Source organism: Nannobrachium achirus (assembly GCF_963921795.1).
Source record: "Nannobrachium achirus genome assembly, chromosome: 23".
Lineage (NCBI taxonomy): Eukaryota > Metazoa > Chordata > Actinopteri > Myctophiformes > Myctophidae > Nannobrachium > Nannobrachium achirus.
This window is the reverse complement of record NC_137830.1, coordinates 35,096,549-35,114,077: the sequence shown is the minus strand read 5'-3', so window position 1 is coordinate 35,114,077 and position 17,529 is coordinate 35,096,549. Positions and strand designations below refer to the sequence as shown.

General features: G+C 43.0%; 1 protein-coding gene across 1 annotated transcript; it reads right to left on the bottom strand.

The window, feature by feature from the left end:
- Positions 1–242: 242 nt before the first annotated feature.
- On the bottom strand, positions 243–16,720 carry sult4a1 (sulfotransferase family 4A, member 1; the record flags this gene model as incomplete). Its single annotated transcript, XM_080754143.1, has 7 exons — positions 243–355; positions 4,222–4,360; positions 7,089–7,183; positions 7,388–7,514; positions 7,909–7,989; positions 8,220–8,350; positions 16,552–16,720. The coding sequence occupies 7 exons, from the start codon at positions 16,718–16,720 to the stop codon at positions 243–245; spliced, it is 855 nt and encodes a 284-aa protein (XP_080610269.1).
- Between the last annotated feature and the right edge of the window lie 809 nt (positions 16,721–17,529).

The window sequence follows — 17,529 nt, the reverse complement described above, 5'->3', positions numbered from 1 at the left end:
GAGGCTGCAACTGGCCTGTACTGTAAGTCTTTGTTTATGGTGGCGTCGACAGGCCGAACGTCGATTCTTTCCGATTGAGATGTCGATCGACTGATCGTCAGGGCTGTTGGGGGCCGACAAATGGAGGCGAACATGTTTGTGTTTGAGGGTCTGTCGGGGAGGGGTGGTTGGCAGGAGGTGTGCGGTATCGACTGTGTTGAGATTGGTCGTTTGGAGTCCGTCCCACTAACCCGTGTCCCTCCTCACAGGCCAAAGTCAAAGGTCAGGTCAGACTTTCCCATCTTCTGTCTGTACACGGCATCAAACTTGTCATTCATAGACACAGTGAAGATGTCCTTCCACAGACCCACACGACCTGGCAGGGAGAAGCACGCACGCACACACACATGCGCACGCACGCACACGCACACGCACACGCACACACAGTCGCACACACAGTCACACACACACACACACACACACACACACACACGCACACACACGCACACGCACACACACATGCACACGGGTTAGTGAGATGCGATCGGAACGACTCAAAGGACAAAAATCTGCAAATTACCATAAACCTCTGTGTGTATGCATATCTGCATTTCAGTGGCTTAATTCGGAATTATTGACGATAATCATTGATCATTATGATCCTCTGAAAATATAAATAAATAATAAACGATGTCCATCCACTGTGCTGGCCTAGTGGTATAGGCATGGTGGTTATGCTACAGTACGTCTTGTCAAAAAGGAGATCTGAACTCCTACCTGATCACTCGCTGCAATGCTTAATTTATTAGGCTACTCTGACACACGACTGTGTCGCTCAGGGGGGTCACAAGGGGGGGGGGGGGGGGGGGGGGAAGTGGGACTGAGTTACTAGGGCCCAAGGTGGAGGGGCCCTAGTAACTTAAGCTATTGACAAATAGCAGCTGCGAGCTTGTAGATCTGCTATTTTTGAAAAGTTGTGAAAATGTGTGCAAATCTTTGAATATGTGTGTCTTTTAAACGAACATTTGTAACTCAAATTTTGCTTCTGGGGGGTCCCTGGAACTAAATATTTTGAGATGGGGATCCGTGGCCAAATACATATCATTTTGGGGGTCCTTGACATGAAAAAGTTTGAGCACCACTGACATAGAAAGATAGGTGTCTTGCGCACATTTTCACGATTTTTCAAAAATAGCAGATCTACAAGCTCGCAGCGCGGCACTCTGTGCCACGCTGTGAGCTTGTATATCTGCTATTTTTCAATAGTTAACATTCATGGGGGGCCCGCAGTGAATCCTTGTACCCAGGGCCTAGAATTTGGTGTGACGGCCCTGGTGTCGCTCACTGAATATAGCTAATCTACAAGCACCGCGTCACGTTGCGACGCATTTTGAGCTTGCAGGTAAGCTATTTTCGTCGAGTGATATTTTCACAAGTATGAATCACACTTCAGTTACCATGGACACAAACGTGTTGGCTAAATGCCTGAGATGTAAAAGTTAATTGTATCTCACTCAGGCTCAGACTTGACTGTGACTCACCTCTCACGACATGTACGAGACAGACCGTGTCTGTCTGGAACTGTCAGCTCTGAGCTGCCTATTAGCTCTATACAAGACCAGATGGAAGGCTCCCATGCACTAAAAGAAAGGTGACATGAGAAAAACAAATAATGCAAAACAGGATGAAATCATACAAAAAAGAAGTCAAACCAGGGATGAAATAAGAAAAATAAATTATAATGAATTGACCATGACCGGTTTGATGTGAAAATCAGAAACAAGAAACAAAAGGGAATCGATAAAACAAGAGATGGCCTCCACAGACAAAACTACAGATAGAATACCACAGGCCTTACTTCTAAGATAATGATGTGTAATACCAGTGTACATATACTGTACACTGACATGAAAACTAGTAATCTTTATACATCCCAATCAACACCACATTATTTGCATGTAAATGAGCTTTACATTCCACAGTAACTCCCGCAATTAAACATAAATATTTGCTGAAATGTCTTTCACCACTCTTAATCTCTTATGCATAATGAAAACATACAAATGCAACCAATTGATACCATGAGCTCAGTGGATATTTGAATGAATGTTTACGATGCCATATACACTACAAGACTACAGGCTCCTGGAGTGTACAATATTTAGCCACATGGTGGTGCTGTTATCATTCTGGGAGTGATCAAATTGACTATCTGTATGTGATAAATTAATTTAGCAGTGTAAACACAATATTCTGATAAGTACCAATCATTCTTCTCCAAACATATTACAGTGATTTATTAGCTATTGCCCCTTACAATACAATCTGCTCATAATCATATTTCATTGAGTTTGTTTACCCCACAAATTATCAGAAAGAATTGTCTTACATCCCAAGACGGAGCGACAGATACGTTTCTAACTCATTGAAGCCTTAAAGACAGGTGTAGGCACGATACAGGTTAGAAATATAGGGCACTGAACATGAGCAGCAATATACAATCAGCACTCAGCAGTATAACAACATATGGGTTTGTGTATGCATCTAGGCATGTAGAGAAGAAATCACATTCAAGGTTAGAGCTACTCATGCACATAATGTTCTTATGAAACCAAACCAGCATCAAGATTTATAATCAGATAAAGGATTTTGCTAATGGAAAAGCACCTCCACGCCTGTATTTTTAAATGCATTGGGGTGAATTTAATTATACGCCGTTTGCTTCTGTCTCAGTGCTCTCGCTCCCTCCCTTTCCTGTCTGTGGTATACAATATTCATTGACAGTGATCCTGCATATCCTGCATTGTGCTCACACTTATTTTTAGCCCAGACGATGTACGATGGGGGGAGCAGAGGTCTGAATGGGGCTGGGGCATTTCGACCATATCAGCTTACCAGCAGTGGTGTAAAGTACATTTACTCAAGTACATTTACTTTTGTACTTTAAGTAAGTTTTGATACCAATACTTTTGTAGGCTTACTTTTACTTTTAACTTGAGTATTTCTACAATGCAGTATTGAAAAAAAAATCAAGAACTCCTTACCAGTCAATGTGTTCTCTGTACTAAGCATTGTCCTACTTATGGCCCATGTTCACTGTGTGTATAGGTCAATGTCCTATGATAACTCCCATAAACCCAGTGATATCTGCAACCCCCTCACACCCCACCCCCAGAAACCAACCTCCTCCAGTTGGCTTGTTGAGTTCTGTTGCCATTGACCTTTGTAAAAAAAGAAATTAAGATTATGATGTTTGTTTTTCTCTCCATCTCCATGACTCTGGGAGTTGGAGAAGCTTTCTTAGAATGCAACACCCTCAATATGAAAAGAATAGCCAGCACTCCAAAGTACTTCTGGTTTTTGAGCAGTGCTCCTGGAACAGAAACTTTAGCTCCAACATCTGGCTTTGTCCGGTCAAAAAAAGGTGTAAAAAATGTCTGGGGCATAAGTAAACTGAAGCGTGACCTACATTTGGTCTTGATATGGCTTGCATCTTTGCATAAGTGGCTCAAAGTTTGTTGTGTAAAATGTCTGGGGCTTAAGTAAACTGAAGCATGGCCTACATATGGCCTAGAAATGACCTACATCTTGGCACAAACAGCTCAACGTGAATGGCTAGAGGGACGCTTGATGAAAGATTTAGCTTCTCAGACCCAAAACCTAGAATATTTTGTTGTCGTTGGATAAGATTTTGTCCGATATGCTGTACTGATGTGGTACCATAGGAGAGATAACAAGCGCACGTTGATGAAAATAACAATTCTTCTACATTCTCTAATTGTGTAGACTTCTTGTACATTAAGTAATGCAGTTATTTAACAATACCCGTAAGGGTCCATTTGGTTTCATTTTACACTACGCTTTCTCGCTTTCCTCGCAACATAATCGCTAAAATGTGCTATAAATATAAAGTGTTGGGAGTGAAATTTAGGAATATAATAATGTAGGGGTGCCTCGGATAAAAAAAATATTTATAGGCGAGCCAAAAAAGTTTGGGAACCCCTGATCTAGGGAATCCATACTGAAATACATACTGAGGAAGGCTTGACGCCGAAACACAATCTTTTCATATAGGCTAGTGACTCTTCTTCAGCTGTGCACCCGGCAAATTGTATTTAAGTTGTTTCTACTGCTTTCAACACCCTCTCTTTCTCTCTGTTTTCACTTTGTCTCTTTGTTACTCTCTCTGTGTTTTTGCCCCCTCCCTTCTTATGTCTGTCCTCCTCTCTTCCCCCCACTCACCCCTGCAGATGGACAGGGCCTCAGAGTTGCAGCATTGCTCGATAAGCTGGTTACAGCTCTCCACCATGCCCTCCAACTGTGCCTTGTCACAGGAGACGCCCAGGAACCTGGCCAGTTGCTCCACCAATGTTCCCAGGTCCTGGAGAGCAGAGGAAAAGCAGAGAGGAGAGAGAGAAAGAGAAAGTCAGGAAGGTGAGGAAGAGAGCAGTGGAGAGCAGTGGAGAGGAGAGTGTAGAAGAGAAGGGAAGAGTATGGGAGGTGAAATCATAGGAAAGGAAAGAAGAGCAGTTGAAAGGAGAGGATAAAAAGCAATTAAACAGTGACTCATACATTGCTCTGTAAAGGTGGTTGCACACTGCTGCGTTTTTCGGGGCGAATATCGTGGTGAATTTCGGAGGGCGTGAATAAAAAAATCAATCTCACGTTATGTCAGTCACGTTTGCACACTGCCTCCCGTTTCGCTCACCACTCGGTCCCTTGCTCTCTCTATCTCTCTCTCTCTCCTTGCCCTGAAAAACGCATTTCGCAACGAAAAACGCAGTGTGCAACCAGCTTAATACTGAGAAAGCTGCCACTTCTCCATGAAGAAAGAAGAACACAAATAAAGAACAAAGAGTTCCCTGACTTGATAAGAACAAAATGTACATTGATTACAGTAGCAAGTGGGTTAAATGCTCTGACTGGAAGGTCTTTCCTGCCCTGTTAGGCCAGAATATCACGTTGCTTTTCTTTCCTGTTCCCCCGCCCCCATAATTTCTAATCATATTTAATTTTTATTCTTTACAATCAGTGTGTTTAACCATGTGTATTTGCCACAGTTCCTCCTTTGAGTATTTTCTGTAGGTTCAAAAGAGGAAGAAGCTATTAGGTAACTGATACTCTTGACCCACTTATTAGTATAAGAAAACAGTTTCTTCTTGAGTGTCTGTTCTTCCTAACATGGACATGTTTCATGTGAGGCCAGATACACAACATCAAACAAAAGCCCACATGCGCGTGCACACACACACACCCACACACACACACACACACACACACACACACACACACACACACACACACACACACACACACACACACACACACACACACACACACACACACACATACTGAGGACTTTACATTGCCTTCCATTCATTTTTCTTCCTTTCCTGTGGCCTTACCCTAACCCCTAACCCTAAACCTAACCCCTATCCCTAACTCTAACCCTAACCCTAAACCTAACCCTAACCCTAAACCTAACCCTTAACACAACCCCTAAATTTAGTGAGGACCGCAACTTACACACACACACACACACACACACACACACACACACACACACACACACACACACACACACACACACACACACACACACACACACACACACACACACACACACACACACAGAAGATCTGTTCTGATAAATTGGGTGGTTTCTAAGAAATGCACAAAGAGGGAAGGACAAGCATGTGCTTGTAAACATGATAAGGGAAACGTCATGTAACGAGTTGTAAACATGATAAGGGAAACGTCATGTAACGCGTTAAGGTCATGTACTGTACTGTAAAAAGGGACCTTTGGAAAAGTAAACAGACACATTGATTTGAGCTGTCCTGTTCAGCTAACTGGGACTGCTGACGTTTTCCACAGGAACGCCCTACAGAGAGGACTGATAGTTCTGGCTGTCACCTATATAACTTCTCACGTAACCTCACAGAGAATGTATAAATGGAACTATATGGACCCAGATTTCACTGTGTAGGATGCAGGGTTATGCTTGTGGAACTCGGAACAGGCTGTACTTTTTGAGGGACCCAGTTTATTTATTGTACTATGCATAAGTCAGGTGGTGACTCTGTTGCCCTGATTGACATTCATGCAAATCATTCAAATAAAATCTAGCCAGAGAAATGTATTGCAACCACCATACCGCCATATTCACTATTCTATTCACTTTGCAAGTAGATTTTTATACAAAGAATGAAATCTAATAACGTCATTGATCAAATCAACCAAACCACGGCATGCTTTGGAAATTGGTCAGCAGTGATGTCAATTACTCTGTGAGTCACAGTCAGTGAGCTAAACATGAACATTTAAGTTGTGCTCATCTAGTCTATCCAATCATGTGCTCTTGATCACAGCACTTAAACCCCAAATCCTGAGTGTACGAGACAGTTCCCAGGTGTAAATATGCAAAACAACCAATGCACTAAAGTGTCTAATGCAGGGTGTTACTCAGCAAGATTGATAAATAAAACCCTATCGATTTTATACTGTATACTGCATATTAGGGCATTAACGACTTGTGATTTTTGGAAGTCGACTCGACTCAGTAAAAAGTTGAGTTGAAGTCGACTTTATTGTTTGATGACGTCATCACACTGTGCGTGAACAGGGGGACAAAACCCCAAACCCTGTGCTCAATTCCAATGAAAAAACACAGTTGGAAAAGGAGAGAATCATTATTTCCTTGACAATAAGCAATCATACGGTTTGAATGCTGTACACACGTACACATGGAGCAAAAATAATGATGAAAAAATATGTTTTTCTTTTTTCTTTTTTTACTTTCCCTGGTGAGAGTTGACTTGTGTAATGAAGTCGACTGAGTCGACTTGTCGACTTTCTGGTTAATGCCCTACTGCATATCCATCAAATGCTGTACAGCAGATTACCACAGCACAGGCTTACATGAAGTTATGGGAAAAGATAGGAGGCAATGGGAACGGTTTTGAGGCCAGTCCACAACAATGCAAATCCTTGCAACTGCCATTGGGGATAATGGTTGCAAGTGGTTGCATGTACAGTCGTTGCATGTTGCAAGGAGTTGCATTGGTGTGGACTGGCCTTAACATGTAGCGTTGAAAATCATCAGTTACCTTGTACATGTCCTCATATTTTAGGAAGAGTACGTTAGAGTCCATACGATGCTCCCAGAATTCCTGAACATGTTCAAACCAGGAGCCATATCCCACTACGAACGAGAGAGAGAGAGAGAGAGAGAGAGAGAGAGAGAGAGAGAGAGAGAGAGAGAGAGAGAGAGAGAGAGAGAGAGAGAGAGACACACAGAGTTAGACAAGCTGTAGGGCCATCCTGTATAGGACATCCTGACAGAGCAAGGACGTTCACTGAATGTCTCCATGTCACCCCATAGGACACCCGTCCTCTCACAACTTACGCTTGTCGTTCATGAAGCGCCGGGCGAACTCCTGAAAGGTTCCGCGGTAGCTCATGGTCCTGAGTGAGCGGTGAAACTGGTAGTAGGACACCACCAGGTCCTTGGGGTTACGTGCCATGTAGATCACCTGGAGGGCAACCACACCCAACAACATGGTTAGATACTCAATATGTCACATGTATCCCTATAGCGATGCAGTCGTGCAAGGTACAACCTTGCACTTGAGGCCACCCATGGTTGTTTCCAAGTTAAAAATCTAAATAGTTTTCCAATAAATCTAATAGTTTTCCATAAACAGCTACATGGTATCATACTGTGTCTGCCGTGGCCCACTCTCAACAAACTAATTTCAACAAAGTGCAGAATACACCGTTGATTTGTTACCCTGTAATAACCTGAAGTATAATAGCGTCCAACAACATCCTGCAGGAAGCTAAAACTTTGCCATATTGGACATACAAACTGAAAAGCCTGTAGCTAAACAAAGCTGTACAGCTAATGTCCCATATCCATGAGCTGACCTTAGCTTCTCCGTTGTGCATGGCTGAGGGGAGGAAGCGGTAGGGCAGATGGCTTTTGATCAGACGAGGGGACGTCAATTCCTGCAGAGATACAAGATGATCACCACATTATTTGGTATGTGACACCATCCATGCGTTTCTTGACAACGAGAAGTGCATTAGGCTATAGTTGCTGATGTCTCTGCTTGTTTGTGTACCTTCGTGTTGCAGGGCTCAGCATGCAGATGAAGTTACACCGTTATCTGTGTGCTGCTGTGATCCCCCCAGCCCCCCCTGGCATGCAGCGAAGAATAAATTACACGCAACATTACCTGTATGATTTCTAGGCCAGGCTGGGGATACTCCAGGACAGGCAGCTGTTCATCAATGTTCATAAGGCCAATCTCATCAGGGTCTGCTCCCTGGCTCACAAGATACACCACCTCCTGTAATAGACTGGTACCTAGGAGAAGAGACAGAAAGACAGTTAATGATCAGAGGAAGAGAAAGTATAGGAGAAAGAGAATTGCATAGAATAGGTCTCAAAGTGGGATCTGGGAGCTGTCATGTACAAGGGGATACATGCCAAAAAATAATGTCCGCACATGATTGAAACATTTTGACTTGTCAGTGTCAGTGGTCAGTCATGTATGCTGCATTGAGTATTATATAAAAAAAGGTTCAAAACTATAGGTTAGGCCCACTCAGTCCAGGTGGTTTCATAATACTCCCCCAAACCCATAAACCCAGTTGGACTCAGTTTGTCTGAAGGCCTGCTCCACTCTGGCCATCACCAAGGCTACCGTCTAGTCATCAGTGAGGCAGAGGGGCAGGGCCGTCACAGAACCCCCAGGGGTGCTTGAGGGATTTCCAGGGGGTCCCCAGCTCGATGATTGTTATTTAGGGAACCTTATGGATCTGTAACTTTTGTAGTTAAATATTCTTATATCATGCAAATAATGTATACCCTGGATTGTATTTGGATTTTAACCATACTGTTGACTTTTGGTCATATTGTGAGGTAGCCTTATCACTCATTCAGTTTTTGCTGTTGCATGCATGCTCTCTGTGGTGTCCTTATTCAGAATCAGAATACTTTTTATTCAACGGTATGTTTGCACATACAATGAATTGTTGATATTTGAAGTTGATATTCAGATTTCTAAAACGGCTAGTTCCATTCCTTCCTTGATTCTGATTTGCTGGTTTCCCTTTAATTGCTGTGGTATGTTTGCCCACACAGTTTATATCAAACCCAGGTGTGTTATTTCTTTCCACAAGTGTTGTGAAGCTAGACTAGAGAACTTGATTGCAAGTAACAGGTGTGTTGTTTCTGCTGCCTGGCTGGGCGGGAACTACTTTCTTGTAGAGCAGACCTTATAGTGAATTATTATAGTGACATAGAACAGTTTTAATTGGTACATGTCTATGATTTTTCATGTTGCCATATTGTAACCGCTTGTGGTTACCTGTATTTTAGACCGGCTGAGAGGGTTGGAGACACTCGGCTGCGCCTCGTGTCTCCCTACGCCTCTCAGCCGGTGTAACATACCAGGTAACCACTCGCCTCTTGTGGCTTATTGCTTCAATATACCTCAAATTTAGCGTAGGAATATAATGACGCAGCCAGTTCGGGGGAGTGGTCTGGAGGTTGCGCGCGCTCACGTGGCCGGGACCTGCGCGTCCCGCCCCCTATCCACAGTACTTAGGGACTCCTGCCCGCAAGTAATTATTCTTACTGCAAGCTGCTGCCCCGCCACCACCCCAGCTCCACCGTAGGTTCTGCGTCAGACCCCGCGGGGGGTCTCGGGTCATTGCCTGCAGAGATATGTTAAGCCCACGATGTACATGGCCATACATGTACTTCACCGTACATGGTACACGTGCGATCGGCCATACATGTACTCGCCGTACATGGTACACTTGCGATCGTGGGCCTGCAGGAAATGACCCGAATACAGAATCCATCGCCAAAGCTATGCTCCTGCTTAGGTTACTATAGATGCTGTTCTTATTCCTAGGCTGTTAGTATGCTGCTGCTTTAGTATAGTATCACAGTTATACATGTCATGCCATGCCGCTCTCCTGCTGCTGTTAGTATGCCTATGCCTAGTGTATGCTGCTGCCTCTATGTATTGTGCTGCTGCCCTTCTTATCCTGCTGCTGTATATGCTATGTTGTTGCTGCGCTCATCTGCCATTCTTGTCAATAAAGTATATTTAACCTAAAGAACGCTCCCCTGAACTATGCTTATCCACACACCACATGCCTCCTGTATACAATGTCAGGAAGTAAAACATGGTTAAAATTCTTATTGAGGCACATTTATTTTGATACTGTTTGTGCATTTTTGAGCGGTGGTCACACCGTCTCCATAGCGTGGCCGTGTGTGTATCCGTGTGTGTCTGTCTGTCTGTCTGTCTGTCTGTAGCCTGAGGTGTATGTAGCCTCAGTACCTCTGGGTGACCAGAGAGGTGCTGTTGAGTCTAGCTTACCCTGAGCATCAACTGCAACCAGTTGGGGCCTGAGTGAGCAAGTATGGCTCACACTCTCTCTCTCACGCACACGCACACGCACCCCCCCCCCCCCCCCCCCCCCCCACACACACACACACTCCAGCTGGGTGAGCAACGCACGCACGCACGCACGCATGCACGCACGCACGCACGCACTCACACACACACACACACACACACACACCTCTGTGAGCAACACACACACACACACACACATGCACGCACGCACGCACGCACACACACCCCCACCCCCACACACGTGCAGGCACCACCGCTCACTTCAAACTTGGGTTTGATTTTTATTTTCTACTCAGTCAAACAATATATATATATCTACCAGTCAGCTCCCTTTCACCCTCTGAGAGAGTATTGGACCATGTGTTTCTGGCTTCATATCTGCACTGGAAACACTGGAGACCAAGATGCAAGCCAGCATACATGTTAACTCAGTTGTTACAGTGTAGTAAGAAGAGGATCGGATATAGTTACATGGTTACGTGTGTGTGTGTGTGTGTGTGTGTGTGTGTGTGTGTGTGTGTGTGTGTGTGTGTGTGTGTGTGTGTGTGTGTGTGTGTGTGTGTGTGTGTGTGTGTGTGTGTGTGTGTGTGTGTGTGTGTGTTAGTTAAATGGTACTCATTATCACTTACAGGTAATCCCAAAAACGTGCACGGCTCTCAGCTTCTCAGGCAAGAAGTATTCACCTCTGCATAGAGGCCATCAATTAAACCTGCAGCTGCTGATGGGTGCACTGGCTCAGGGCCAGAATGTATGTGTGTGTGTGTGTGTGTGTGTGTGTGTGTGTGTGTGTGTGTGTGTGTGTGTGTGTGTGTGTGTGTGTTCATGTGCGTGCATTCGCACGGTACGCGTGTCCTTACGTAATACATGGTGTGTTTTGTCAACAGACTGCGATGGTGTGCGCATGTGTGTGTGTGTGTGTGTGTGTGTGTGTGTGTGTGTGTGTGTGTGTGTGTGTGTGTGTGTGTGTGTGTGTGTGTGTGTCCTTCTTTATATAGGACAGGGGTGTCCACACTTTTTTCAAAGGGGGCCACCTTAGAAAATATTAAAACACCCAAGGCCGACTGTATCTCCTGAGTCCTGACAAAACCTTCGGTCGGACCATAACAAAGTCACATACATATGCATCGCAATTACAATATTTTATTTAACTATCATCATCAATATTTAATATCAATGGTCTTTTGTCAGGTTTGTGCTCTGAACAAACAAAACACAAATAACTCACATTACCAAATGTAACAAGACGTGCAAGGTAAAGAATACAACAAAATAGCCTGCCTTTGACCCCTTCCGAATGAGACAACGGGGCTTTTAAGCCGTGACATCATTTTGTAGTCAGACCTCCAAGCAGATTTATTATCAATATCTGTCCCTCGCTATTTCAACAGATCCGAGACAAAAATAATGACTAAAGTATACACAACAAACAACAAAGAGAAGAAAAATTAGTAAATAGTAAAAATAGTAAAAAGATTCACGGGCGCTGGGGCCTTTTGGCCCCAAAAGTTCTCCTCTGCCTACAAAATGATGTCAGACTTAACAGCCCCACAGGAAACAAGGAATACTGACAAATTATACTATGAAATATTCTTGTTTGGCGGTGCTGGCGAGCCGTTTATTTATAGTACATTTTAGGAATGAAGCCGCTGGCCGAATAAAATGTGTCATCTGGCCGCATTTGGCCCTCGAGCTGCACTTTGGACACCCCTGGTATAGGATATTTTTCTCAGACAGACCTGTTCAAATCATCTCTCATAGATGTTAATAAGGAAGCCTTATTCGGTTGCATGAATCCATAATGAGTCTTACTGTAACATGTGTTGCTATTTTAAGGAAGAAGCATCATTTGCCATGTATCCCTGAATGATCCCAATTGGCCAAGGTTGATACTCCTGAGCCAATGGGATTGCAGCCTTGCAGTGTTCCCTCCATGTGGACTGCCATGTGTTGTCTTTTAAGCAGGCATGTGCACACATAGACATCAAAGGGGGCATCAAGGGAGCCCCTGCCCTTTTATCCGTCCGTAAAAAGTGCCCTGGCCTCTCCAGACCATGAATGCAGTTTTCACTGTGGTAAAAAAAATGCAAATGCCCTTTTTCCATGCCATACCTGATGTCCAAACTCTCCTAAACGTGTGTTCTTTCATCTTATGTTGAAAGAATTGCCCTCTCTGTGTAGAAATCCATGCCGTACGCCACATCTCCAGTATTGACTTGATAATGTTAATGTTAAGTCAGTTCAGCGTGGTATCAAGCACTGAAAGTAGCCGACCTCACAGCGCGTCGCAGTGCGACGCGTTGTGAGCTTGGAGGTCTGCTATTTTCTTTTAGAAATTTGGGCTGTAGTGTGATGACGGACGCCGTTGCTTGCTGTGCAGCATGTGCTTGAAATTCTCTCACCTTTTTTAATTGGTATTGCACTGATGATTATTATTTATTATTTGACGAGAGACGGTGAGACACTTATGAAGCACTGACTTATGTTTACTGAAATACCGTTCTGTATTGTTGATGCCTCTTGTTTTTTCTTTTGCCTTGTTTTGCTGCACACAACAGAAGGCTACGTTTTCTTGAAATTACAACATGATATTACAGTGTGCAGTTAGAAAATAAGTAAAATAAATAATCAGTAAATGTCTTTAGATTTGGTATGTCAGTCGTCAAATTGGTCAATGCATGTGGAATTGCATTACTTTATTATTACAATAGGCTACTACATGAACTTCTTTGATTTAGCTGAACCTAATTATTGAACTACACTGTCTTAAACTAGCAAACAAGTCTATTAAACCCTCTATCAACTGGACCTGAGTTGTCTTTGTACTCTGCTGCTTTTTTCTGCCAGTATAGGCCTATTAATACTAATAACAATAACACATGCAAATTAAATCATAATAAAAACTAAGGGACATATTTGAACAGATCCATCCAGACTCAGAGTGAGGCAGTAAAACTTGACTGAAGACAAGAGCAATTCAACAGATGTATTTACACTTACTTTGGCTTTATATCGCAGATCATTGCTGCACATGTAAACAGCACATCGATCTGTTCCATTGTTATGTTATCAAAAACGACTTTTCTAATTGGAAATCACGTAGAAGTGCAGAGACACGTACGCTGTAGCGAGACTATCCCAAACGGGAGAGATGCTCCTGGACCTTAACTCCCAAAGGGCTTGCACATACCGAGATATCCAAGATGGTGGTATCTTTGAAACTGGTTACCGGTATTTCCGGAAAATCAGACCCTGTGTGCAGAGGCCTTTACTCTGTGTTACTTGGCAACAGCACTCTTGCACCAAAGTAGGGAAAGGGTCAAGAAAAGATGGAAAAGTTGTTAAGTGTCCTGCCCAGGTAAATAAAGGTTGAAATGGGCACTAACAATAACAAGACACAGAGATGGAAGTCATGGAAAATAAAGAAGCCATTTGAGACATTTTTCCATAAACTAAACCAGTAAGACTCCCTAATCGGGATATAAGCGACCGCCAGGTCGCATGTATGTTGTTTGCAAAAAGCAGGAGGTTGTGGTTTGCCAGCTAAGGAGTGTGTGTGCAAAGTTAGGCATGGATAGGGGCAACGGTGCCGGAGATAAGAGTAGGGCCAAAAGGTTGACGTGACGTGACGTGACGTGACGTGACGTGACGTGATGTGACGTGACGTGACGTGACGTGACGTGACGTGACGGACATACTGACAGACTGACTGACAGACAGCCGGTAGAGGTTTTGATAGTAACTGCGACCATGTTACTATGTTAGACTTGGCAAAACAAAACAATATCTGCCAACCAAAAACCTACATAGGCTATATGTACCAGACGGTATAGGCCCTATGTTCTAATATTTAGAAATTCACGCCATTCTTTGTGATCATGTCAGTCAGACCACAATCAACCACTAGCCAAACATTTCCAGAAAGCACAAGCACCTCTCCGGATGCAGCAAAATGTGAACATGCTAGCAAAACATTGGTGCTTACTTACAGCACCAAATGTTAAACTGCTATGGGTTACTACTACTACACACAAGAGAAGCTGGCTCTACACTTTACTCCCAGTATCATATAACAGAAAAGCTGCTGTGCACAAGCCCACACATTAACATTGTGGGTGTTATGGTGCTAAAAGTGTTAGCGCAATGAGATTCATAGTAAACACCTGCCAGTGTTGGAAGGTAAATTACTATTAAATGTAGGCTTATTTCTGCTTTAATAAGCTACCACCGCTAGCTAGGAGAATGCAGCATTGGCTCTTGTAGTCTAATAGAGCTATATTTTCATGCCTTACCCTTTATCTCTAAACTCCTTTGCCCCTTTTTTACTATCTTGGAAAATATTTTACTATTCTTAATACTTCAAATATATGTACTTTAATCTACATCGACATGTTGTGAGCTTGTAGATCAGTTAATCTAACTATTTAATTTTTTTTTTTCCAAAATAGTAAAAAAATGCAAAAATGTTTATGGATAAGGGGTAAGGCAAGGACGAAAATATAGCCCATATCTATGTCTCTGATCTCACTCAACACAGATTCGGCACAAACATGGGGTCAAATTCGTTCTATACTGCTATGCCACCAAAATGTGGATGAATGCCCTTCCAACAAAAAAAGGTGTAACTCCTCAGCCTCCTTCAAAACCGTCATAAAAGAGCACCTGTCTGCAATTTGTAAATGGTCCTTGAAAAGTCCTTCAAATGTTTACTGTAGCCCATACTTCATTGCTTCTAGTGTTGATTATGTTGTTTATTATTATTGTATATTATTGTATGTCTTTAAATGTCAATATGAATTGAATACACAGGACCACAATGGAAACAAGACCCCAGCGTAGGGCTTTTTGTGTTATCCTTTTAACAATCGTTGTTAAATCGTACCTCTGCATTATTTGCTGTTAATAACTGTTAATAAAGAATCAATCAATCAATCAATCAATCAATCAATCAAGCAATCAATCTTAATATGGTCCATAATTACCTGATCTTACATTGCATTTTCTAGTACCAGACAGGGTCTCGGGATTCATTGGTTCTTGAGGTCCCTCAAGTCAACACCAAGCATGGAAAAAACTGCTTTATGTGCTCCTATTTGAATATGTTTTTAGAGACTTTCAAACGGCATAGCTTCAATCTCAAACTGTGGTAAAGGAATTTGAGGTTGAGGCCATAAGGTGGCCATATAATCATTATCAGTTGTAAAGATTTATCATTTATTATTGTTTACAATATTGCATATTGTTTATAATTATGTTTTTCTGATTATGCTTTCTCTATATAGGCTATATGATTTGTATGCTAGGTAACAGTCTTTCTGTCATCGTACATTTTATTATCAAAGCAGTAAATCTGTCTGTGTGTCTTCTGCTGCATGCCCTTTCATTCAATTGGATGCAGCTGGGGCTATTTTATGTAGCTCAGGTGTTTGTTTATTATTATAGCACTAGCTATTAGTGAATTAAAGATGCACAGGCCACACGTTAGAGGTACATGTTTTCTATTTTGAGGGTATAAGCTTAAATTAGATTCTCACCAATTCGTCACATGACCACGACCAGACCCAGACCCACCCATGACTTGACACGTACAATCGTTCAGAATAATCAGTACGTGCGCGTGTCGTGCACGCACCCAGGTCTATGCGTGCGTCAGCCTGTTATTAGCAGCAGTGCTGCTGCAATAATTATGTTCAATGTAAACACAAACTTGATTCTGTTTAGAGAGAAGAAACGGCGGTTTGGCCAGGAACTGATGGCCATGGAGTCCAGGAATTACGCAGGATAGCCTATAGCCTAATGAAAAGGCTAAAGCATATCGATTCTAGCAAGTCCTGTTGACATGATTTAGTCTGTTTGTGCGACGAAACTCAGGCCACTTCTTACCTGAGGCAGGCCTGCATGCTGCATATACTGTATCAATGGACGTACAGCTCTGGTCTGGTCCATAAAGCGTAGAAGGAGTTCCTTCCGAGGACATGTTTGTAAACGCGATGGACCAGAGCCATTCAGTTCTGTTCTTTTCTATCGTCCTCCATCTATAGCTTATATATTATTGCATGATCGATAACGCCGCTGCATGCACACTTTAAATTCATGCATAGAGTGTGCGTGCGTTCATTATTTATTAGCCTACCGGACTTGGGATATGTGACAATCCATATGTCACTACTTCTGAGGGAGAAGTTGGCGATCTCCTCCATCTTCCCCCTGCAGAAGGGTGGGAGCCGCACTCCATCAAACTCGAAGTATTTGCTCTCAAACTCGATCGGCGTGCTCGGCGTGTCTGCCTCGCTCTCGGCCATCCTCAAGACGACGCGATCAACACCCAAACCCCAAAAATATGTCTGAATTGAAATCAAACAGGAGCTGTGATAGCATTAAGATTCTTTCAACGCTGCCGATGCTTTTTTTTTGGTGCTTGGGATGTTTCTTGCCGTGCGTTTTTGACGCTATGTTATGGCTCGGGGAACGATTTGACCTTCAGCCAATCGCGTAGGAGAGAAGTGATGTCATTGTAACGCGCGCCCCCGGCCTCAGCATCAGGACCACTGATGAGGTAGCTGGGGGATGCGCGTCCCCCGTGCTCTGTGCAGTAGTGGTGGAAAAGGCACTCACATGTTTTACTCAAGTAAAAGTATCAATAGGCCTACTGCAATGTAGAAATAGGCCTACTCTGTTACTTACAATTAAAAGTCAGGGATTCAAAATGTAGGCTGGTAGCTAAAAGTAGCTACGAAAGTGTTGGCAATTTTGGCATCAAAATGTAGGCTACTTAAACCAAATGTAAAAGTGCAAAATATTTGAAAATATCTACAACGCGTTGCGATGCCACACGTTGTGAGCTTGTAGGTCGTCTATTTTCAAATAGCCTATAGGTATAAAATAGGGCTAAAGTGGATTAATGTAGCCTATGTTTTATAGGTCTACTCTTTTATATCTGCAACGCAAAGTTTTCAAATAATTGTAGTGGAGTAAAAGTAGGCCTACAATATTTGGATCCGAGATGCAGTGGACTCAGTGGAGTAGAAATAAAAGTAGGCCTACTGAAAATTGGAAATACTCAAGTAAATTTAAAAATACCTCAAAAAAGTACATTACTTGAGTAAATGTA